The 25,326-nt window shown below is 48.1% G+C and overlaps 1 protein-coding gene across 1 annotated transcript in view; it reads right to left on the bottom strand.

Moving 5' to 3' along the window:
- LOC115479606 (cytochrome P450 2G1-like) overlaps positions 1-25,326 on the bottom strand; it is a 97,908-nt gene that overhangs the window by 47,665 nt on the left and 24,917 nt on the right. The window contains exons 5-6 of the mRNA XM_030217626.1: positions 3,593-3,769; positions 716-857 (exon numbers count right to left, since the gene is read on the bottom strand). Of these exons, the coding sequence (XP_030073486.1) occupies positions 716-857; positions 3,593-3,769 (319 nt within the window). The remainder of the gene's footprint in view (positions 1-715; positions 858-3,592; positions 3,770-25,326) is intronic.

Raw genomic sequence — 25,326 nt, 5'->3', positions numbered from 1 at the left:
TGGCATTCCTCATGGCCCTCTTCTGGGACTAGGCAGTGTGGTAGGCCTGCTGCTGCTCCCTGGCTCTCCCATTCCTCTTCTTTATCTTCTGAAAGAATTCTGATTTATGTTGGTTCTTCCCCTTTAAGCCATATTTATCCTTATGACTTAATTTTAAATATGGCTCCTCCCTGAGGAAGCTGCATTTTCTATTAATTTTTCTGTCCTCTAAAGAGCATCATACCATTTGATTGACTTCATCATTTAAAAACTGACACAACTATGTCCAAGATCCTGCCACTGGGGTATTCTGTCCCACATAATTTCAACAGGAGCAGTCAAACAAGTCATATGCAGAACATTGGAACTACAGTAGTTACAGCAGAACATTGGAACTACAGTAGATACAGACCTCTAAGGTCCCTCCAGTCTCTGCTTGTTCTTTCTTTCCTACTCATCCTACTTGATCTCAAGGTTTTCCCTGCACTTGCCCTCACCACTAAGGATACTCTGTGCTTATTCCAAACTATACCCCATTTAATTCCCATCATACAGGATTCTTTTATGCTCATTCTGGAATTTACTCCTCGAATCCATAACAGAGAGAAGGATTCTCAGTGCCTGTTCCAATTTTTCTTGCATCCTGATATCATTTTCATATTGCCACCTCTGCTGGGAGGCTGTTCCTTGCACTGTCTGCCCATTTCCCTTCCTGTAAATACTTTGAGACTTTCACCTGCAATTTCTGGGTACTTCTGGAGTATCAAGAATGCGTATCTCAGAGTGCTGCTGGTAGTCTCTGTTCCTGCGATGAACAGGTTTAAGGAGCTCATCACCAGATTATCATCATTGAACTCCGAGGCCATGTTCTGCTTTTCCTGCAGAAAAAGTGGGAGTGAGCAGAGATTTCCATATAAAAATAATCTTTTGCCAAAAACTCAGCAAGACTAGGGGACAGTCAAGGGAGTTACATGGAAATACTTTTAAAGCAAATAGGAGGAAACATTTTTTCACTCAACAAATAGTTAAGCTCTGGAACTCTTTGCTGGAGGTTTGCTGGAGGATATAGTAACAGCAGTTAGCGTATCTGGGTTTAAAAAAGATTTGTACAAGTTCCTGGAGGAAAAGTCCATAGTCTGCTATTGAGACAGACATGGGGAGTCTATTACTTGCCCTGGGATTGGTAGCATGGAATGTTGCCACTATTTGGGTTTCTGCCAGGTACTTGTGACCTGGCTTGGCCACTGTGGAAACAGGATACTGGGCTAGATGGATCATTGGTCTGACCCAGTATGGCTATTCTTATGTTCTTATGGTAAAATTTAAAGTGGAACATCTTCATTTTTCACAACAACTAGAAATCTGGTGGCTCATACTTTGGCTTCCTTGTTCTTCTGAATCTGTGACAGCTCACCTTCACCATTCTGAGAAATTAACTAGGTGGTGACCTTAGCTGCTTCCTTCTATCTGAATGCAATGTTATTTCTGGGCTAACAGAGGGCATTATTTGTGTGAAGGGCAGTTCTATAAATTGGCGGCTAAAGATAGCCAAATAAAGACCATATGGCCTATCCAGCCTGCCCATCCATGCCATCTGCTCTCCCTATCACTGAGTGGAATATGGGTGTGTAATGGACATGTCTGTGAGATACCCCTGATATCTCACCTTGCATCCAAACCAAAGTTTCAGCGTGCTTGTCTGACATTGCTGTCTGGATGTCTCAACGCCACCTGAAATTAAATATGACCAAAACCGAGCTTCTCATTTTCCCCCCCCAAACCCACCTCCCCGCTCCCCCCGTTTTCTATTTCTGTTGATGGCTCTCTCATTCTCCCTGTCTCCTCAGCTCGAAACCTTGGGGTCATCTTTGACTCTTCTCTCTCCTTCTCTGCTCATATCCAGCAGATTGCCAAGACCTGTCGTTTCTTTCTTTACAACATCCGTAAAATCCGCCCCTTTCTTTCCGAGCACTCTACCAAAACCCTCATCCACACCCTTGTCACCTCTCGTTTAGACTACTGCAATCTGCTTTTTGCTGGCCTCCCACTTAGTCATCTCTCCCCTCTCCAGTCAGTTCAAAACTCTGCTGCCCGTCTCATCTTCCGCCAGGGTCGCTTTACTCATACTACCCCTCTCCTCAAGACCCTTCACTGGCTCCCTATCCGTTTTCGCATCCTGTTCAAACTTCTTCTACTAACCTATAAATGTACTCACTCTGCTGCTCCCCAGTATCTCTCCACACTCGTTCTTCCCTACACCCCTTCCCGTGCACTCCGCTCCATGGATAAATCCTTCTTATCTGTTCCCTTCTCCACTACTGCCAACTCCAGACTTCGCGCCTTCTGTCTCGCTGCACCCTACGCCTGGAATAAACTTCCTGAGCCCCTAAGTCTTGCCCCATCCTTGGCCACCTTTAAATCTAGACTGAAAGCCCACCTCTTTAACATTGCTTTTGACTCGTAACCACTTGTAACCACTCGCCTCCACCTACCCTCCTCTCTTCCTTCCCATTCACATTAATTGATTTGATTTGTTTACTTTATTTATTTTTTGTCTATTAGATTGTAAGCTCTTTGAGCAGGGACTGTCTTTCTTCTATGTTTGTGCAGCGCTGCGTATGCCTTGTAGCGCTATAGAAATGCTAAATAGTAGTAGTAGTAGTAGTAATACTACAAGTTATGTGCACTTCAGGGCACAATTAAGTGGCAACACTTACAACTGCCATTGACATGACATAACTATTGGTGCCTAACTTTTGGTGCACCAATGCCGACTTACTAGTATTCTATAATAGAATCTTAAAACTAAGATACTGTTATACTGTTGGTGAAACTGGGGTGCTTAAATCTTTGCACCAATTATAGAATTGCCACCTAAGGCTTTTTCCCCCCATTCTGTAACTATGGGGAAAAAGCTTAGTGGTCAGTTTTCAAATAACCAGCTGCTTAGCTCTCAGAGTTAGGCAGCTAGACTGATTCTATTTAAACCTGGCCAGGGCTCAGTGCTTAAATTCTGCTTCTGTAAATGTGGTCAGCTCAACAGCAGGGTTGTCAATTGCCAAAAGTTAGGTGCAGGAGTAGCTAGTCTAAACCTAGCTAGCTATGTCTGTGTCCCCAGACTGGTGATCTGCTGTCCTTTCTCTTAAATGTTCCAGTCTTAAATTCTGAACTTGCATGATCCTCCATCCCACCTCCAATATAAGAAGGACCCATCCCAAGAAGATACTAGTCCTCCATTCCCCTTACCACTCCTTGATGCGACAAAGACCCTTGGCAGTTCACCCTCCCCTCCCACCCTCTGTCCTTTAGATTCCCTTCCTCTTAATTGTAACCAGACATTCTGTCCCAGATTCTAGATCAAGGGGACCCTATTCTAGAATCTTAGATCATGATTTTGGAAGATCTCTGTTGGGAGAACAGTTGTGATCTTTCTTCTTTGAGTTGAGATTCAAAATACCAGTTGCCTATTTTTTATGCTTTCAGTTTCTCTTTGACTTTTTTTTCTCATGATCTGGAGCCACCTGTTAAACCCAGCACTGAATGTTAACTTCCAGTGCAAGTGTTCAGTCATCTAGTAGGCCAAAAATACTATGACTGCCATAAAGGCCATCACCTTCTCCATTTTGATGAGAAAACAGTCGATAAAATCCCGAGGGCAGTTGGGATCCAGGGACTCTTGATGTATTTTCATTCTCTCTTTGACAAACTCTTTCAAATGCTTTATATTTTCAATAAGGCGCAAATGAGGTCCAGGTATGTATTGCATGATATGGGGAAAATTAATAAACAGCTGCAAAAAGAGAAAACAGATTTTTTAAAACAAATTACATTTTTTCCATTAATCAGACAGGGATGAACTACAGACAGTTAGAGGTCCCTCCACCCCACCACCACCTCTTTTTTTCCAGGGCATTCCCTGAAAATAGGCAAGGGCTACCTTTAAGTACTGCTGGGCACTACAGTCTTAAATTCAAGATTCTTCTGCTGCAAAGCAGCAAAAGCTGCAAGTCTCAAGAGGGTCACACTCAGTTTCTTAATAAAAATTCATAAATAGTTTTGTCTGAAAGCAAAAATTGTATTCAGTGAAGGCAAAACTAAAAAATTTCATTAGTGTAAACAGTGTAAAAGGCATTATTACTTCTCCAGACAGGAGGGGTCTGTTCCAATGCTCCTACCCCCCACCCCCTCCGGTGCACCTCTGATTCAGTGAGACTGAAGCAATATTCCTCCAACCCTCACAGCAATAGCTTGGGCCCTCAATCCAGAAGTGGGCCAGCTGGTTGCCACAGCAAGGAGGATGAGTAGAAGCATCTGTAGGCGTAAACACTGCAACAGCATTAAAGAGAGCTATAGGTGTGGTGTTGCACTGGTGCCTACGATAGGAGGCAAGCCTGAGCCTTAACTAGGGGAAGCCCCACCCCACCTTACTGGCAGAAATGCCATAGGAGAGTTTCAAGTTTTAAGATTAATAAATATTTAATATACCATCCAATTGGAAGAAGTTCTAGGCACTTTACATACATCAATTAATATATATCAAATAAAAGAAAGATAATAGAATTTACAATGTTCCACAACAAAAACTACCCAGGTAATATTCGGCTGGCAGTGGTCTGTATTTTTTAAAATGCTAACTGCCACAGCTTGAATTAGACTCCAATATTCAGTGCCAATTCCCATGCGGGTACTAGCACTGAACATCTAGCCTACCTTTTAAAACCCTGGTGGTCTAGGAGTCGTTGGGGCAGTAGTGATCCTCACTTGCTCCTGACCATCACGGCTCCTTCATTAATGTGTGCCACAACCTATAGCAGCAATCATGCAGTTAAGTGCCTGATTAAGGGGCCCTTTTACAATGCTGCTGTAGAGCTACTGTGGCGTTGGTGCACGCTGATCCGGCACTACAGCCAGCCTACTGCAGGAGCCGGTGGTAGTGCCGCCCCTACCATGTGCAGCCCAGTTACAACTGGGTTAGGTGGTGGTAAGGGCTCCCCCAAGAAATGGCCATGCAGCAAGTGTGTACTTATCACATAGTCATTTCCTTTTTTCTGCCTTTTACCTGCTGTGGTAGAGAGGTGTGGTAGCCGTGTTAGTCCACTCTTAAAGGTTATCAATAGAAATCAAACAAAATAAAACATGGAAAAGAAAATAAGATGATACCTTTTTTATTGGACATAACTTAATACATTTCTTGATTAGCTTTCGAAGGTTGCCCTTCTTCCTCAGATCGGAAATAAGCAAATGAGGTAGCAGATAGTATATATGAGAGAAACATCAAAGCATTACTTTGACTGTCTGACAGAGCAGGAGGGTGGGGGTATGCATGGGGACATCAAAGCATTTCATTGATATTCTAACAGAATGGGTGTTGGTAGGTGAGAGGAGGGTAATAAACAGAGAGCTCCTCTCACCTACCAACACCCATTCTGCACCATGCTTACCTCGCCCTCCCGCTCCCATTGCCCAACTGCCCGCCCTCTTCTCTTCCGCAAGATCCCTTTCCTTTTTTTTCTCCTTTTAAATTTACCTCCGTCCAGCAGCACAGCATCAGTGAAGGAGGTGACGCTCCCAACATGTCTAGCCTTCCCTTCGCTCAGTGTTCCGCCTTCTTCTGACATCAAGGGAATGATGTCAGAAGAAGGCGAGACACTGAGCGAAGGGAAGGCTAGACAGACACGTCGGGAGCGCCACCTCTTTCATTGACGCTGCGCCTGCGCTGCCGGACGGAGGTAAATTAAAAAAAAAAAAAGGAAAGGGATGTTGGGGGGGAGAAGAGGAGCATGGATGCGAGGGCAGGGTTCATGGAAGGGAGAGAGGGGAATTGCTGGATAGGGATGAATGGAGGGGGCAGGGGACAGATGGGCATGGATAGATGGGAGGGTAGGGCTCAGGGAAAGGGGAATTGCTGGATAGGGATAAATGGAGGGGGCAGGGGACAGAGGAGCATGGATGGGAGCGCAGGGCTCAGGGAGAGAGGAGAAATTGCTGGACATAGAGGGGAGGGAAGGGAGATGAAGGAGATGAAATGAGGGAAAAGGAAGAGAGGAGAAAAACTGCACATGGAAGAAGAAAATAAGCAGAAGCTGAGGACCAGAAATGAAGAAGAAAGGAGGAAAGGAAAGAAATAAATGGAAAGGAAGCCCTGGAAACAGAGTTAAGAGGACAGATAGCAGCAGAATCAGATACTGGGCCAGCATGGTCAGAAAAAGAAAGTCACCAGACAACAAAGGTAGAAAAAAATTCATTTTATTTTCATTTTAGTGTTTGGAATGTGTCCACTTTGAGAATTTACATCTGCTATCTTATTTTGCAATGTATAGCAATTTGTTTCTAAGAATATTGCTGACAATTCCTGTCAGTGTGGCAAATGGTGAGCGATCATTTGCATGGGGGGGGGGGGGGGGGGCGCCAACTGATAGTCTGCAAGGGGGCACCAGAGACCCTAGGCACGGCCCTGACTACACTACTCACCTTCCTTTCCTCAGTGAATTCCATTTACTACCCCCCTTGATTGCACTGCATACTCCTTGTCTGCATCTGCTTTACACTACTTACCTTCCTTGTGTTTCTTAGGGTATTTCTTATTTATGCATTATTGTATCCCACTATTACCCAAAAACAAATTGCACTTCGATTATCTGATGTAAACTAATCCTTCAGTTGTGTCTTAACCCTTCTTCTTCCTTATCCATAGGCACCAACTTCATGGGTGCTGTGGGTGCTCGAGCACCCCTAATATTTTCACCCGCCGGAAGTCGGAACCAGAAGTTCCCTTCATCAGCCTGACCTGCCCGGTGCCCGCCCTCTTCTCCCTCAAAAGTCCTCCACTGGTCCGCCCTCACCTTCCTGCATGCCGCCCAGAATTTTAAAAGTCATCTTACCTCGGGGTTCCGGTGGCAGCAGTGAAAGGCGAGCAGGCTCGGCGCTTCAGCCTTCCCTTCTCTCTCAGCTCTGGTTCCGCCCTCATTTCCTGTTTCCGCAACAGCGGGACCAGAGCTGAAAGAAAATTGAAGGCTGAAGTGCCGAGCCTGCTTGCTTTTTTTTCATTGCTGCCGCCAGGACCCAGAGATAAGATGACTTTTAAAATTCTGGGCGGCATGCAGGAAGGTGAGGGCGGACCAGTGGAGGACTGTTGTGGGAGAAGAGGTAGGGCTGGGGTTGGGGCTGGTACTCAGAGGGAGGGAGGGGGGCCTGGAACTCGGAGGGAGGGAGGGGGGTGGGCTGGCCTGGAACTCGGAGGGAGAGAGGCGGGCGAGGGAGGGAAAGGGGAGGGGGAGGAGGAGGGAGGGGGAATGCACCACCTGTAAAAAAATTTTTTTTACCTCTAATCATTTGAAAAGTTGGCTGCTATGTCCTTATCTGCTTTATCTTGCTATTGTAAACATAGTAACATAGAGGGGCATAATCGAACGTCGCCGGCGATCTATGTTGGAGGCGGCGCTACAGCTGGCTGGAACCGTATTATCGAAAAAGATGGCCGGCCATCTTTTTTTTTGATAATACGGTTTAGCCCGGCCAAATACCTTGGAGTTCGCCGGGTTTGAGATGGCCGGGTTTGTTTTTCAGCGATAATGGAAAGTTATGTCGGCCATCTCAAACCCCGGCCAAATTCAAGGCATTTGGCCGTGGGAGGAGCCAGCATTTTTAGTGCACTGGCCCCCCTGACATGCCAGGACACCAACCAGCCACCCTAGGAGTCACTGCGATGGACTTCAGAAAAGCTCCCACGTGCATAGCTCCCTTACTTTGGGAGCTGAGCCCCCCAAACCCACTACCCACAAATGTACTGCACCCACTAAATTTGCTCCAGGGACCTGCATACAGCCTCTAGGACTTATTGCTGCTGTATAACTTTGGCACACCAGTTCACACCTGAAGACTAATCTCTCTGAAAAAGTCCTTTCTTGAAACAACCACGTTTACTCACAGTTAACTGCAGATCAGAGTCCCCTGGTACTAAGATTAGCAGTAGGTCAGAGCTGGCACAATGGTGTACAATGCCCTCTTACAGCACCATTCAAGGTAAGAACTACGTTCTCTAACGTGGGTAACACAGGAAAGGGAACTAAAACTGGCTTACAAAAATGGCCACTACCGCATGGACTACAACAGGAAACAAAACAGGGCACACTCTGACCCAGTTAGCAGGGGGGAAAAGCACCATGGGAGTAGAGCCCAGTACCCTACACCCACCACAATGCATTGCTAATGTGACTCTGCAGGGCACCTAACAGAAAAGGTGTCACACTCACCCGAGAGCCACATCGCAACCAGGGAAAGGCTGTCGGAGGATAGCACACATTCTGCTGTCATGGAGGTGGGTACGGCATTTGAGGCTGGCATACAGGCTGGCAAAAAAGGTTTTTAGTTTTATTTTTTTAGTATGGAAGGGGGTTGGTGACCACTGGGGGAGTATGGGGAGGTCATCCCCCATTCCCTCCAGTGGTCATCTGGTCAGTTGGGGCACCTTTTTGAGGCTTGGTCGTGAAAATAAAAGGACCAAGTAAACCCGGCGAAATATTGCTTAACGCCGCTTTTTTTTTTCATTATCGGCAAAAGCTGGCCATCTGGTAGCCACACCCATGCTCGCCCATGTCCCGCCTTCGCTAATCTACCGACACGCCCCCTTGAACTTTCGCCGGCGAAGCAACGGGAAAGCAGTGATGCTGTCTAAAATGCCGCTTTCGATTATACCGATTTCGCTGCTTTTAAGAAATCGCCGGCCATCTCCCAATTTGTGTTGGAAGATAGCCGGCGATCACTTTCGATTATAAGCTGGCTAGTAACATAACATAGTAGATGACGGCAGAAAAAGACCTGCATGGTCCATCCAGTCTGCCCAACAACATAAACTCATATGTGCTACTTTTTGTGTATACCTTACCTTGATTTGTACCTGTCCTTTTCAGGGCACTTAGATACAACATTTTATTGGTAGTATAGTAAATTTTATTGGTAGTATAGTAAATAAAATTGAAATGTGAAATGCAAAAATGTAATAACCAATGGAACACTGTGATACCAGGGTACAAATTATATCACAATGATAGGGTAGTCCAAATTGAAGGCCTTGAGTCAAACAGAATAAAAGTTCTGCAGGAAACAGAATATACCATGGAATCTTTATAGATAGAAATTCTGATACAAAATAGAATAGTGCTGGGAGAATACTACTGTTCGCCTGGCCAGAATGAACAGACAGGTGATGAAATGTTAACAGAAATAAGGGAAGCTAACACATTTGGCAACACAATCATTCTGGGCGATTTCAATTACCACAATATTGACTGGATAAAAGTCATGTGAGGACCCATTGGGGGATGTAAAGTTCCTAGGGTAAAAGAATTTAAACCTGGAGAGGCTACTGTGACCATCAAGACCACTGGCAGACATCAAAGTGGTACTATGAGAACTCAAGGGTGACATGGAGGGGCATTTTCGAAAGGAACATCCAAGTTCCGATTTGGACGTCCTTGCAAAATGGCGAAATCCAGGGGTGGGGAATCCCATATTTTCGAAACAAGATGGACGTCCATCTTTCGTTTTGAAAATGCCATCAGGGACGTCCAAATCCTTAAATTTGGACGTCCCTAGATTTGGACGTTTCTGACTTTCGGCGATTTTCAAAACCAAAGACGTCCATGTCAAAAACGTCCTAATGCAAGCCATTTGGGCATGGGAGGAGCCAGCATTTGTAGTGCCCTGATCCCCCTGACATGCCAGGACACCAACCGGGCACCCTAGGGGGCACTACAGTGGACTTTAGAAAAAGCTCCCAGGTACATAGCTCCCTTACCTTGTGTGTTGAGCCCCCCAAACCCCACTACCCACAACTGTACACCACTACCATAGCCCTTACGGGTGAAGGGGCACCTAGATATGGGTGCAGTGGGTTTGTGGTGGATTTTGGAGAGCTCGCTGTTTCCTCCACAAATGTAACAGGTAGAGGGGGGTATGGGCCTGGGTCTGCCTGTCTGAAGTGCACTGCAGTACCCACTAAAACTGCTCCAGGGACCTACATGCGTGGTCATGGACCTGAGTGAGACATCTGAGGCTGGCATACAGGCTGGCACGAAATATTTTGAAAGATGTTTTTTGAGGGTGGAAGGGGGTTAGTGACCACTGGGGGAGTAACAGGAGGTCATCCCCGATTCTCTCCGGTGGTCATCTGGTCATTTCGGGCACCTTTTTGTGCCTTAGTCATAAGAAAAACAGGTCCGGGTGAAAACGTCCAAGTGTTCATCAGGGTCGTCCTTGTTTTTTTCGATTATGGGTCAAGGATGTCCAAGTGCTAGGGACGCCCAAGTCTCGCCTTCGCTACGCCTCTGACACGCCCCCTTGAACTTTGGCCGTCCTTGCGACGGAGTGCAGTTGGAGACGTCCTAAATCGGGTTTCAATTATACTGATTTGGATGTCCCTGGGAGAAGGACGGCCATCTTCCAATTTATATGGGAAAATGTGGGATACAAATGCAATAAATAATAATAATATTGAAAGATGGAAGTCCTTCTCTTTCAAAAATGCGCCCCATGGTGGCCAGGAAATCCACTACCTTTTCAGTCAAGACTGATGCAAGATCATTAGCATGTAATGGGCACATTTGAGAGCAATTAGTGATTTGGCAGAAAAAGCCAAAGGCTGTGATAGAACCACTGGTGGGAATGACATATGACACAATTTAAGAACATGTAACGGCCATGATTCTACAATACTCATAAGGGAATCCCAGTTGGAGGCTTGATCTTCAAGTGACAATAAAACAAAGTCCGAGAGAAAAATCCGCAACTAGCTATGAACAGTCCAGAAGTAAGATTTCCCAACTGTCTGCATTGCCTCAGGGAAGATTGTGAGTTTCATATATACCCTGATGCTCAGAAGCAAATGCGGGTGCTAGAGGCCATTAGCGCCAGACTAGTGCCCGCATTAGTGAACACAGAATGCTCAGAGGCTCTAGTGTGGGAAACAATGAGTATGCCAAAGATTAGCACAAATAGCATGCTAATGTAGTCAAAGATGTTAATGAGGTCATTTCCTATTCCTTCCCAATGGTCAGAGAACAAAGCACAAAACAAAGCTGCCCTTACCACTGAAAAATAATGCCAGCTCAGAGCAGGCATTAGGGTGTTTGAAGAGAAGATTTTTCATGATTCTTTCTTTAAATTCTGCTGGTTTTTCTTTAATTTCGAAGCAGAATGTAGCCTGTAAAAGCCCCTAAGTATCAGTAGTGAGAAACAAATGTAAGTGAATTCAAGCAAAGCCAAAAGTGAAAGCACACATTGGCACCTGTTTCCTGTGTTTAAATGTATGCCTTCCAAGTTTAAAAAAAAAATTAAAAGCTTATATTTAAAGGCACAAAAACAGATGCCAATATGTGCTTCACACTCAGGTTTGCCTAGCACATTTTATTTTATTTAAGTTACATTTGTACCCTGCACTGTCCCACTCATGGCAGGCAATGGAGGGTTAAGTGACTTGCCCAGAGTCACAAGGAGCTGTCTGTGCTGGGAATCAAACTCAGTTCCTCAGGACCAAAGTCCACCACCCTAGCCACTAGGCCACTCCATGCACACAGGAGCTTGGTTTATTGTAAACATTTTGCACATGCGCCAAGCACGTCCCCCCTCCTTGCTTTTGTTTTAAGAGCGTGTATATAATTTGCATACTATTTCCTTTGAGAATTGGTGAGCTAATTTTCTGCGCTGTTCTGGCAGTATAGTTTCTGAGCTGTTGGCTTACTGCAGGTGTTCTGAGCATCAGGGTCATAGTGGGAGACTGGAGGGTGCAGGAAAAAGTAAGGAGGTGGTGATCAGATAAAGGAATCAGGGTGGCAGAAAAATACAAAAGAGAGGAAGTAATTACAAGATATAGGATCTGATCAGCCAAATGTGTGGACATAGTGACGTGATGAGTCAGGTTTCAGTCAGACAAAAAAGTCCTGAATCCTTAGTAATAGGATCCGTATATATGCAGTGGCGTACCAAGGGTGGGGCGGTCCGCCCCGGGTGCCAGTGGGTGGGGGGTGCTCCGCTCCCGCCGCCTCCCGTGGCCGTTCCCGCGGCGCCACACATTAAAAAAAACGGCGAAGCAGCGTCGCAGGCAGCGCCTCGTGCCCTGCTTGTAAAAAAAAAATCAAATCTCCTTCCTTCTTCTCCTCCTCGTCTTGACGTCTTGACGTCGACTCGGGCCTTCCAATCAATTTGATTGGAAGGCCCGAGTCGACGTCAAGACGAGGAGAAAGAAGGAGATTTGATTTTTTTTTTTTTCAAGCAGGGCACGAGGCGCTGCCTGCGACGCTGCTTCGCCGGTTTTAACAGGACTGAGGTGGGGAAGGAGAGGGGCGAAAGGGACTCGGGTGGGGGTGTTCAGAGGGGAGAAGGGGACTGGGGTGGGGGTCTCAGACAGGGGAGAAGGGAAGGGGAGGGGAGAAGGGGACTGGGGTGGGGGTGTTCAGAGGGGAGAAGGGAGGGGGAGGGGAGAAGGGGACTGGGGTGGGGATCTCAGAGGGGAGAAGGGAAGGGGAGGGGAGAAGGGGACTGGGGTGGGGGTGTTCAGAGGGAGAAGGGGACTGGGGTGGGGGTCTCAGAGGGGAAAAGGGGAGGGGAGAAGGGGACTGGGGTGGGGATCTCAGACAGGGGAGGGGGAGGGGAGGGGAGAAGGGGACTGGGGTGGGGGTCTCAGACAGGGGAGGGGAGAAGGGGACTGGGGTGGGGATCTCAGACAGGGGAGGGGGAGGGGAGAAGGGGACTGGGGTGGGGGTCTCAGACAGGGGAGGGGAGAAGGGGACTGGGGTGGGGATCTCAGAGGGGAGAAGGGGAGGGGAGAAGGGGACTGGGGTGGGGGTCTTCAGAGGGGAGAAGGGGACTGGGGTGGGGATCTCAGAGGGGAGACGAGAAGGGGACTGGGGTGGGGGTGTTCAGAGGGGAAAAGGGGAGGGGAGAAGGGGACTGGGGTGAGGATCTCATACAGAGGACGGGAGAAGGGGACTGGGGTGGGGATCTCAGAGGGGAGAAGGGGACTGGGGTGGGGGTGTTCAGAGGGGAAAAGGGGAGGGGAGAAGGGGACTGGGGTGGGGATCTCAGAGGGGAGAAGGGAAGGGGAGGGGAGAAGGGGACTGGGGTGAGGGTCTCAGACAGGGGAGGGGAGAAGGGGACTGGGGTGGGGATCTCAGACAGGGGAGGGGAGAAGGGGACTGGGGTGGGGATCTCAGAGGGGAGAAGGGGACTGGGGTGGGGGTCTCAGACAGGGAAGGGGAGAAGGGGACTGGGGTGGGGATCTCAGAGGGGAGAAGGGGAGGGGAGAAGGGGACTGGGGTGGGGGTGTTCAGAGGAGAGAAGGGGACTGGGGTGGGAGACAGGGGAGGGGAGAAGGCGACTGGGGTGGGGGTGTTCAGAGGGGAGAAGGGGGCTGGAACTGGAGGCTGAAAAAAGGGGCAGAGAGAGAGAGGGAACAGATCCTAGATGGAAGGGGGAGCGAGAGGGAGGGCAGACCCTGGATGGATGGGAGAGGGAGGGCAAATGGTGGATTGAAGGGGCAGAGAAAGGGCAGGCAGTGGATGGAAGGGACGGCAGAGAGGGCAGACACTGGATGGCAGAGAGAGAGAGTGAAGACAGATGCTGGATGGAAGGAAGACGGTGAAAAGAAGATGAGGAAAGCAGAAACCAGAGACAACAAACTGTAAATAAAATATATTTTTTTATTTTTTTTGCTTTAAGATAAAGTATTGTAGATGTGTTAAATGTTTATAATAGAACATGTAAATAAGGTAATCTTTTTATTGGACTAATTTTAATACATTTTGACTAACTTTCGGAGAACAAAACCCCCTTCCTCAGGTCAGGATAGGATACTGTAACAGCACTATACTGTACTGACCCGAGGACGGAGGTTTTGGCCTCTGAAAGCCAAATGTATTAGTCCAATAAAATGGTATTATTTTACTTTCTATATTTGTTTTATTTCTATTTGTTAATTTGTAAAGTGGTGATTGGTACTTGTTAGTTTTTTTCAAATTTACATCTGCTGTCTTTATATTTTGCACGGTACTAGGGGACAGTTTCTGTTTCTGTGGTGTTGCATTGTATGCGGAGTCTGGCATTGGGGGTTCAGTTTAATTTTTGTCTAAATAGAAAGTTTATGATTACTTATTCTATAGTGGATTAGGGTGTATCTGTGTTTGTGAAAAAGACATGGCTTTCAGTTGGCATTGACTGTGCAGGATCTACGATCTGTACTATTCTGTCTGGTTTCGTTTTACAATAGGTGAATTGATGTTCTAGTGCTCACTGTAGTGTTTAAGATGCTTTCATTTTCCTTGTGTGACTCGTAGAAATGACTGCTTATGGTATGGTAGAATTGCTCTATAGGTCCTGAGTGTTTTGTATTCTCGGCATGCCTAGTACTGGATTTGGGGGGGGGGGGGTGTTAAAAAATGACCGGCCCCGGGTGTCAACTACCCTAGGTACGCCACTGTATATATGTTAAAGTCTCTCAGGAGGATCAGCAGCAATGAAGGGTCTATACGTTAGGGGAAAATCACATCATATAGAGCTTGTAAAGCGGTGGCAGTGACTGGAGGTTGGAGATAGAGTAAGACATAGAAGAGGAATGAAGAGGACTTCATCTGGAAAATTAGACCCTCCAAATGAGGGAACAGTAAGCATGTAGTGTGATAATCTCTACAGAAGATTAGAAAACTGCTATGCCTCCACCACATTTATGTGTTAAATTAGAAGATAAGAATTTATAGCTAAGCAGGCATGATTATTCCAATAAAAGAAGCTCAGAATCAAAAAGCCAGGTTTCAGTGAGACAAAAGAGATCCAAGTTCCTACCTATAATGAGGTCATGAACAACTTGAGTCTTATGGCATATTGAGCCAATACAGAGGAAGGGGGTGGGGGGTGGGGGTCTCCCAGCAGGAAATGTAGATATGCAGGAAATAGGTACGAGATCTTATCTTGTAAGGTGGATACCATGTGGGGGTTACAATGGCACAGCGCCCCCACAGAATAAAAATTTGTGAAGGAAAAAGCAAGGTTGTAAAGGCCCAGAAAAGAAGAAGGCAGATAAAAGACAGTCTAGGAGACATGCAAAGGAGAAATCCTTATACCGGGTCTCTGAGAGGCAGCATCACCTGACTTCCTTCCACGCTAGATGATACTCTTTATTCAAGAGATTTTTCATCTGCATACCAGCACAGAGTCTTCAAGAATGGAGGTGAAACTTCTGTACTATGCCTCTAAACATCTCCTCTGTCTGCTTCAGCTCTTTCACGTCTGCTACTGTAGTCTCCAGAGATTGGTTTTGTTCCTTGAAAACTAGGAGTTGTTTGCACCAAGTACACACATATGATCTCTCACTAACTGGGAGGTAATCATACACATGGCATTCACTGCAAAAGACCGAATAGCCCCCTTCCATATCATCAAGCTGATCAATCCATAGACTGGTGGGTTGTGTCCATCTACCAGCAGGTGGAGATAGAGAGCAAACTTTTGCCTCCCTATATGTGGTCATGTGCTGCCGGAAACTCCTCAGTATGTTCTCTATCTCAGCAGGTGGTGGTCACACACAGCAGCAGCTCTGGCTAGGCCTCCAAGCCTAATTCTTAGGTTTTGTTGAGTGCCTGGGGTTGAGGGCTCTTTTGAGCAAGTGCAAACCTGGTGGTGCCAGGTCCCTCCTTTTCTCCCCCCTCCCGCTGGCTCCGTTAAAAAAAAAAAAAAAAAGCGTTTATTTTGACGTTTATTTAAACGTTTATTGCAGCTACTCACTGGGACACCAGGTCGTTACAGCTCGGAGCGGCAAGCAGGTAATTTTTACCTTTTTATAGCGGGCAGGGGGTTCCCCGATTCTTCTCCTCGTGGCATATGGCGTCGGAGGGCGAGGGCGCAAAGAGTCGCTCCCCGGATCGCTTGAGCGCTTCTAGAGGGGATGCGGGGGTCTTAAAGCCTGATTCGCCCTTGTTGGGTGACAGTTTCGTGACCGATGAATGTCCCGGTCCTTCCTCCGGCGTGGCGGTTTTTCCCGCCATAAACGCCCATCCCCCGCTCCTCGCCTCCGCCATCTTGGCCGGCCACGCGGCTCGGACGGCTTCTTCTTGGGCCGCCCTTGAGGTTGGAGACATTAATGCCATGAACGCCCTTAATTTGGGCGACGGCACAAAAGCGGCTAAAGTTAAGCGCCGTTCTTCCCGCGCGGCTCCTTCGAGGAGTGTCGCGCCGGACGCCATTTTGGATGCGCAGCATGTCTCTCCCCCGCTCTTGCGAGCGCCGGTTGAGGGTGCGTCTAGGGCTGTAGCCCAGGCTGCAGAAGTGCACAGTCTGGGGGGTTTCTCCCCCGAGTTTGTTTTGCTGCTGCATCAGGCCTTCCTTATGCAAAACGCTGCCCCTGCTCCCTCGTCTGGTAAAGAGGTTGAGGTTTCCAGAGGTAAACGCCCTCGGGTTGATTCCCAGGCCTTGGGGGACTTTGTCTCCGATGTAGATGAGGGCAGCGTATCTGAGTTCTCCCAACGGTCCTTTGCGGATTCCTTGGAGGAGACGGATCCCCGCTCGGATGGAGCGGATGACCCCTCTGCAGCGCGGCTTTTTAGCTCAGAGGATTTGCCCAACCTGTTGATACAGGCCATGGACACTTTGAAGATTTCCTCTCCGGAGGACGTCTCTCCCTCAGCCCCTGTTGGCTCTGCCATTATGCTGGGGACGAAGCGCCCGCCTAGAACCTTCCATGTGCATGATGCCATGCACACCTTAATTTCGGCTCAATGGGATGTCCCTGAAGCGAGCCTTAAAGTGGCTAGGGCTATGTCCCGCCTCTATCCTTTGACTGAAAGTGAGCGTGAGGCCTATCTGTGGCCTACCGTGGATTCTTTAATCACTGCGGTGACTAAGAAAACGGCGTTGCCGGTGGAAGGTGGCACGGCCCTAAAGGACGCCCAAGACAGAAGATTGGAGGCGGCCTTAAGGTCGTCCTTTGAGGCGGCTGCCTTAAGTTTGCAGGCCTCAGTTTGCGGCTCCTATGTGGCCAGGGCGTGCCTGACTATGGTGCAGCGGGCTTCCCCCTCGGATCATTCCTTGAGGGCTGATTGGCCGGCCCTGGAATCGGGCTTAGCCTATTTGGCAGATTTGCTGTATGATGTCTAGAGGGCCTCAGCTAAAGGCATGGCTCAGACAATCTCTGCGCGGCGGTGGCTTTGGCTGAAACATTGGTCTGCTGACCACGCCTCTAAATCCCGCCTGGCTAGATTGCCTTTCAAAGGCAAGCTGCTCTTTGGGGTCGAGCTGGACAAAATCGTGACCGATCTCGGCACGTCTAAGGGCAAGAAGTTACCAGAGGTCAGGGCTCGGGCTAGTACTCGTTCCGGTACCTCCAGAGGACGGTTTCAGGAAGCCCGTCGGTACCGCCCGGGCAGGTCGGGTTCATCTGCCCCCTCTTCCTTTAAGAGGAATTTCTCCCCCAAGCAGCATTCCTTTCGCAGAGACCGCCGTCCCGGAGGTGCTCCCTCTGGTCCTCCCCCAGGGTCTCGTACCCAATGACGGGGCCTTGGTCCACGCCCCAGTGCAGATTGGAGGACGGCTGTCCTCGTTTCTGGGCGAGTGGACCACAATAACTTCAGACGCTTGGGTGCTGGAAGTCATCAGAGACGGCTACAAGCTAGAGTTCTGCCGACCCTTAAGAGACGGGTTTGTACTCTCTCCCTGCAAGTCTCCGGTCAAAGCTGTGGCAGTGCAGCAGACTTTGGACAATCTGATCCGCCTGGGTGCGGTCGTTCCGGTGCCAGAAAGTCAGCTTGGCAAGGGGCGTTACTCCATTTACTTTGTGGTACCAAAGAAAGGAGGTTCTGTCCGGCCTACCCTCGACCTCAAAGGGGTCAATCAGGCCTTGAAAGTGCGGCACTTTCGCATGGAGACTCTCCGCTCTGTTATAGCGGCAGTGAAGGCAGGGGAGTACCTGGCATCCTTGGACATCAAGGAAGCGTACTTGCATATTCCCATCTGGCCTCCTCATCAACGCTTTCTGCGTTTTGCAGTCCTGGGCCGACACTTCCAGTTCAGAGCCCTCCCGTTCGGGTTGGCTACTGCTCCGCGGACCTTTTCCAAAGTAATGGTGGTCATCGCGGCCTTCCTGCGAAAGGAAGGAGTACAAGTCCATCCTTATCTGGACGACTGGTTGATCCGAGCCCCCTCTTATGCAGAGTGCGGCAAAGCTGTGGACTGGGTAGTTGCTCTTTTGAGCTCCCTGGGATGGATCATCAACTGGGAGAAAAGCCAGCTGCGCCCGACTCAGTCCCTGGAGTATCTGGGAGTTCGATTCGACACCCAAGTGGGCAGAGTGTTCCTGCCAGACAATCGGATTGTCAAGCTTCAGGCTCAGGTGGACCAGTTCCTAGTAGCCTCTCCTCTTCGGGCTTGGGACTATGTGCAGCTGTTGGGCTCTATGACGGCCACGATGGAAGTAGTGCCCTGGGCCAGGGCTCATATGAGACCACTACAACAATCTCTGCTGCAGCGCTGGACTCCGATGTCGGAGGATTATGCTGTGCGCCTTCCCTTGGACCCAGCAGTGCGCAAGGCGCTGAGCTGGTGGATGCAGACAGACAAGTTGTCTGCGGGAATGCCTCTGGTGACCCCGGAGTGGATTGTCGTCACGACGGACGCCTCTTTGTCGGGCTGGGGAGCCCACTGCTTGGGAAGGACAGCGCAGGGGCTCTGGTCTCCTGCAGAGGCAAAGTGGTCTATCAACCTCCTGGAACTCAGAGCCATTCGGTTGGCGCTTTTGGAGTTCATCCCGGTACTGGTGTTGAAGCCGGTACGGGTCCTGTCGGACAATGCCACGGCTGGGGCCTATGTCAACCGCCAGGGAGGTACCAAGAGCGCCCCTCTAGCCAAGGAGGCTATGAATCTATGCCAGTGGGCAGAAGCGAACCTGGAGCAGCTGTCAGCGGCCCACATTGCCGGAGTCATGAATGTCAAGGCGGACTTTCTCAGTCGCCATACCTTGGAGCCCGGAGAGTGGCAGCTATCTGCTCAGGCGTTCTTGGACATCACGAAGCGCTGGGGCCAGCCGAGCCTAGATCTGATGGCGTCATCGGCCAATTGCCAAGTGCCGCGCTTTTTCAGCAGAGGACGGGACCCTCGATCCCTGGGAGTAGATGCTCTTCTCCAACAGTGGCCGACTCAAGAGCTTCTCTATGTGTTCCCGCCCTGGCCCATGTTGGGCAGGGTGCTAGACCGGGTGGCAAAGCATCCCGGCAGGGTAATCCTGGTGGGTCCGGATTGGCCCAGACGTCCCTGGTATGCGGACTTGATCAGGCTCTCAGTCGGCGATCCTCTGCGGCTGCCAGTGGAGCAGGGCCTGTTACATCAGGGTCCCGTGGTGATGGAGGATCCCTCCCCCTTTGGTCTTACGGCCTGGCTATTGAGCGGCAGCGTCTGAGAAAGAAGGGCTTCTCAGACAAGGTCATCGCCACTATGCTGAGAGCGAGGAAGCGCTCTACTTCTACTGCTTACGCCAGGGTTTGGCGTATATTTGCAGCGTGGTGTGAAGCAGGCTCACTTTCTCCCTTCACTGCTCCAATTTCTTCAGTGTTGGCGTTCCTGCAAGAAGGTTTGGAGAAAGGCCTGCCGCTCAGTTCCCTTAAAGTCCAGGTAGCGGCTCTGGCTTGCTTCAGGGGCCGCCTGAAGGGTGCTTCCCTGGCTTCGCAGCCAGATGTGGTGCGCTTTCTCAAGGGAGTTAATCACCTGCGCCCTCCTCTGCACTCAGTGGTGCCTGCGTGGAATCTCAACCTGGTGCTAAGAGCATTGCAGAAGCCGCCTTTTGAACCCTTGTCGAGGGCATCTCTGAAAGACCTGACGTTGAAAGCAGTCTTTTTGGTGGCTATCACTTCAGCCAGAAGAGTTTCCGAGCTCCAGGCGCTCTCATGTCGAGAGCCCTTTCTGCAGTTCACTGAGGCAGGAGTGACTGTTCGCACAGTGCCTTCCTTCCTGCCCAAGATTGTTTCTCGCTTCCATGTGAATCAGCAGCTCTGTCTCCCTTCCTTTCGTAGGGAGGACTACCCAGAGGAGTACTCTGCTCTTAAATATCTGGATGTGAGACGAGTCATCATCAGATACTTGGAAGTGACCAATGAGTTCCGGAAATCGGATCATCTGTTTGTCCTGTTTGCAGGTCCTCGTAAGGGTCTGCAGGCTGCTAAGCCTACAGTGGCAAGATGGGTCAAGGAAGCCATTGCAGCGGCTTATGTGGCCGCGGGGAAGGTGCCGCCTATCCAGCTGAAGGCTCACTCCACTAGAGCTCAGGCGGCCTCGATGGCAGAGGCCGGGTCCGTCTCCTTGGAAGAGATATGCAAGGCGGCAACTTGGGCTTCGGCTCATACATTCTCCAAGCATTACCGCTTGACTGTGGCTGCACGGGCGGAGGCCCGGTTTGGAGCTTCAGTGTTGAGGTCAGGGATTTCAGTGTCCCGCCCTGGGTGAGTACTGCTTCGGTACATCCCACCAGTCTATGGATTGATCAGCTTGATGATATGGAAGGTAAAATTATGTATCATACCTGATAATTTTCTTTCCATTAATCATAGCTGATCAATCCATAGCCCCTCCCAGATATCTGTACTGTTTTTATTCTGGTTGCATTTCAGGTTCAAGTTTAGTCTTCAGTTACTTCAGAAAGACTTCGTGTTCAAGTTTTTTCACTTGGATTCTTCAAGAGTTGAGACGAGTTTGTGTTACAGTGAGCTGCTGCATTCCTCTCCCCTCCGTTTTACGGGGCTGGATTGAGATTTAAATTCTGCCGGCACTCCCTCCCGCTTCGTGCGGCTGTAGGGCAGCTTTGTACCCCTCCCGCTTCGGCGGCGTTAGGGTCAGTCAGCTCCTCCCGCGGTTGCGGTTGCAGGATAAGCCAGATCCCCCCGCATCGGCGGGTGTGGTGTCCCTCCCCCGCTCCGCGGGGATGAGCTGGACAGATTCCCCTCCCCCACTTGTGTGGGGATGAGCTGGGTTAATTCCCCTCCCCCGTTTCGGCGGTGGTGAGCTGGGCAGAGTGTCCCTTCGTGGGTGTAATTCTCTAAGTGCTGAGTCCTGCGGATGGAGCTTTGATATCGACATACTGAGGAGTTTCCGGCAGCACATGACCACATATAGGGAGGCAAAAGTTTGCTCTCTATCTCCACCTGCTGGTAGATGGACACAACCCACCAGTCTATGGATTGATCAGCTATGATTAATGGAAAGAAAATTATCAGGTATGATACATAATTTTACCATCTCACTTCTGTCAGTGTCTTAGTAGTGGTGAGGTGGTTAGTTATTTAAAGTTGCTAAAGGAGTGGGGATACTTAAGCTAATATTTATTTATTTATTGCATTTGTATCCCACATTTTCCCACCTTTTTGCAGGTTCAAAGTGGCTTACAATGTGTCGTTCTTGGTGGTATTGGATTAGAACATAGTTACTTATTGTTACATAGAGAATTAGAGTAACATGGTAAAAGTTAAAAACAACCAGATATTATAAAATAATTACATATTTTGCATAGAGATTTTGAGTAACATAGTAGAAGTTTAGAGCAAGCAGAAATTATAAAAATAGGTCTGTGTAAGGGAAAAGGAGGCGCGTGCAGTTATATTTGTTGTTCTGTGTGGTATGCCTTGTTAAAGAGATGGGTCTTCAATGATGTTCGGAAGTTTGTTAGCTCATGGATCTTTCTCAGGTTGTGCGGCAGTGCGTTCCATAGCTTGGCACTCAGGTAGGTGAAGTTTGCTGCATGCGTAAGTTTGTATTTTAGACCTTTGCAGCTTGGGAGATGGAGGTTGAGGAATGTACGGTCTGTTCTTTTGGCATTCCTAGTCGGTAAGTCTATCAGATCTGACATATAGGCTGGGGCATCTCCATGGATGATTTTGTGAACTAGAGTGCAAATCTTAAACGTGATGCGTTCTTTGAGGGGGAGCCAGTGTAACTTTTCTCGTATCGGTTTAGCACTTTCATATTTTGCTTTTCCGAATATAAGCCTGGCTGCGGTGTTCTGGGCTGTCTGAAGTTTTTTGATTGTCTGTTCTTTACATCCAGCATAGAGTGCATTACAGTAGTCTAGGCGACTGAGCACCATTGATTGTACCAGGTAACGGAAGACTGTCATTGGGAAAAAATGCTTTACTCTTTTTAATTTCCACATTGAGTGGAACATCTTTCTGGTTGTGTTTTTCGTATGACTCTCAAGTGTCAGATGGCGATCGATGGTCACTCCAAGAATTTTTAGGGTGTCTGAGATAGGGAGTGTCAGATTTGGTGTGTGTATGGTGATGAATTTGCTCGTATTGTATTGAGAGGTAAGTATTAAGCATTGGGTTTTTTCTGCATTAAGTTTCAGTTTGAACGCATCTGCCCATGAATGCATGATACTAAGACTCTGGTTGATGTCGCTGGAGATTTCCTGTAAATCTTGTTTGAATGGTATGTAGATCGTTACGTCATCTGCGTATATGTATGGGTTGACGTGTTGGTTAGATAGTAGTTTAGCCAGGGGTATCATCATTAAGTTGAATAGAGTCGGCGAGAGGGGGGATCCCTGTGGAACTCCGCATTCAGGTGTCCATGTAGCAGATGTAGTCGAGTTAGATGTCACTTGGTAAGATCTTGTGATTAGGAATCTCTTGAACCAATTAAGAATGTTTCCTCCGATTCCAAAGTATTCCAGGAGATGTAGTAGAATACTGTGATCTACCATATCGAAAGCACTGGACATGTCAAATTGTAGAAGTAGTATGTTTTTGCCAGTTGCGATCAGTTGTCTAAATTTGGACAAAAGAGTAACTAGTACTGTTTCAGTACTGTGGTTAAAATGAAATCCTGATTGGGAAACATGGAGTATTGAGAACTTATTTAAATAGTTGGTGAGTTGTTTGGTTACCATTCCTTCCGTTAGTTTGGTTATTAGGGGAATGGATGCCACTGGTCTGTAGTTGATTAGTTCACTAGCATTTTTCTTTGCGTCCTTGGGTATGGGGGTGAGCAGAATCTTTCCTTTCTCCTTTGGGAAGAGACCATTTTGTAGCATATAGTTCAGATGTTCCATGAGGTCTGTTATAAATTGTTGAGGGGCCGATGTTATAAGGTTGTTGGGACATATGTCTAATTTACAGTGGGATTTAGCAAATCTTTTAAGCGTTTGGGAGATAGTGCCTTCTGATAGTGTCTCGAAGTTTGTCCAGGTTCTGTCTGCTGGGTATATTCCAGGGTCTGGGTCTAGGCAGTCAAGGTTTGTAGCGTAGTCAGTGGTGCTGCTAGGTATCTGAAGTCGTAGTTTTATGATTTTCTCATTGAAGTATTTCGCAAGGCTGTCTGCTGTTGGTGCATCTGTGTGGTTGGAAGTGACCGGTGTGGTGTCTATTAGTTTGTTCACTAGTTGGAAGAGTTTGTGTGTGTCCTTGTAGTTTGGTCCGATTATGGTTTTGTAATATGATCTTTTAGTTTGTCTTATGGTGTATTTGTATTTTCTATGTAGTTATTTCCAGGCCTCGTGTGTGGAGTCGTTTTTCTGTTTGTTCCATGCTTGTTCTAACCTTCTAACTTGTGTTTTAAGTTTTTTCAGGTCTTCGTTGAACCATGGTAGTTCTTTCTGTGTGAGGTTCTGGTTTGAATCGGGGCTATGTCGTCCAGTATGTATTTGCATCTATTGTCCCATTCTTGGAGGAATTGGTGCGTATCAGTCTTTATAGTCCATTCATTGTCGTAGATCTGTTGCCAGAATGTTGCTGGATCTATTCTTCCTCTTGTGGTGTAGGTTTTTCGTATTTGTTTATTGGGTGAATCTTTCTTTCGCCATTGGAGGAAGATTATAGCTTTGTAGTGGTCAGACCACAGGGTAGGTGTCCACTTTGTATCATTTAATACAATGTTTATAAAATCCCTTAAGTTTATTAGGTGTGCAGTGCCATTTTTGATAGTTCATACAAAGAAGGAATTGCGACACACAGGTCCAGGGATGGACTGACCATTGGGGCAATCGAGCAGTGCCCAAGGGCTCAAAGGCTCTAGGAGGCCCAGAGGCTCTGCCTGGTTGCCTGCCGCCGCTGGCAGTCCCACTTTGAAGGGCCCTGGTGGTCTAGTGGCTTCTTCGGGGGCAGCTGGACAGGAAAGAATCCCACTCTTTCCTACATGCTGCTGCTTGTGTGCCTGGGGCCACCGCCAGTGTTTTATTTATTTGTAATTTTAATGAATTTTACAAGATACACTTGTACAGAAAAGGAGTATTATCATACCATACAAGAAAATATTTTATAAAGAAAATCTATTAAATGATAATTACTGCTAAAGTCCACAATTACCGCCAGTGTTTTAAAAATGGCTGCTGAGACTTCCTGCGGTAGTCTTGTGAGACTACCAAGACCCGTGAGAAGTCTAGGCAGCTATTTTGAAAACACACCAGCGCCGGCCAGGGCACACTAGCAGGAGCCGGCAGGAAAAAGTGGAATTCTTTCCTACCCAGCTGCCCCCGAAGAAGCCACTAGACCAACAGGGACCTTCAAGGTAGGGCCTACTTACAGGAGGTCTGTGGTGTATGGGAGGGGGGTGACAATTGCAGAGGTGGCGGGCTGTGATGTGTGTGAGGGGAGTGGCAGTGCAGCAGTGGGGTGGCAGGCAGTTGCTGGGGGGGCCCTGAAGACCCTTACTGCCCAGGGCCCCGATGACCCTAACTGCCCGGGGGCCCTGACCACTGTCAGTCCATCCCTGAACAGGTCAGTAGATCTCAATTTTCACTTCTGTTTTAGAACAGAATCTGCCAACCTAGTGCCTCTTCTAAAATAACAGGAAATGGACATTTATGCTCTGAGTGCATGCAGCATGAACATTCATTTAAATAAAAAAGTATAGAATAAAAGCATTTAGAAAGCCAGCACATAACTGGTTTTCTGTTTGTACATAATCAGTTATGTCACACAAACAACCAGTTATGTTTCTAGAATCACAAAGATAACCAGTTATGTGCCAGCACATAACTGGTTATCTGCGATCTTAGAAACATAACCAGTTATGTTCCTGATGCTGTCACTGGTTTGGCATTTAGGGTGGCCAAAAACCTCTGAGGGGTTAAGGGAGCACTAAATCCTAAATGTGTTTGAGAGCAGGTATAACTCCCCAGATCAATTTTTTTAGAACATAGACATTTAGTCCCGTTCTAAAATGGGGAATAAAAGTCTATGAACTTGCCATACCCTTGTCCCACCCAATACGCCCCCAATCCATGCTCCCTTGCTATTTGCATACACTTGGGTCTAATACATGCATATACAAGGCTTTGTAATATAGGGACTTGGGGGCCTTTTTACTAAGCCACATAGCCAAAATGCA

Source organism: Microcaecilia unicolor, chromosome 11 (assembly GCF_901765095.1).
Source record: "Microcaecilia unicolor chromosome 11, aMicUni1.1, whole genome shotgun sequence".
Taxonomy (NCBI): Eukaryota; Metazoa; Chordata; class Amphibia; order Gymnophiona; family Siphonopidae; genus Microcaecilia; species Microcaecilia unicolor.
This window is presented reverse-complemented; position numbering and strand designations above follow the sequence as displayed.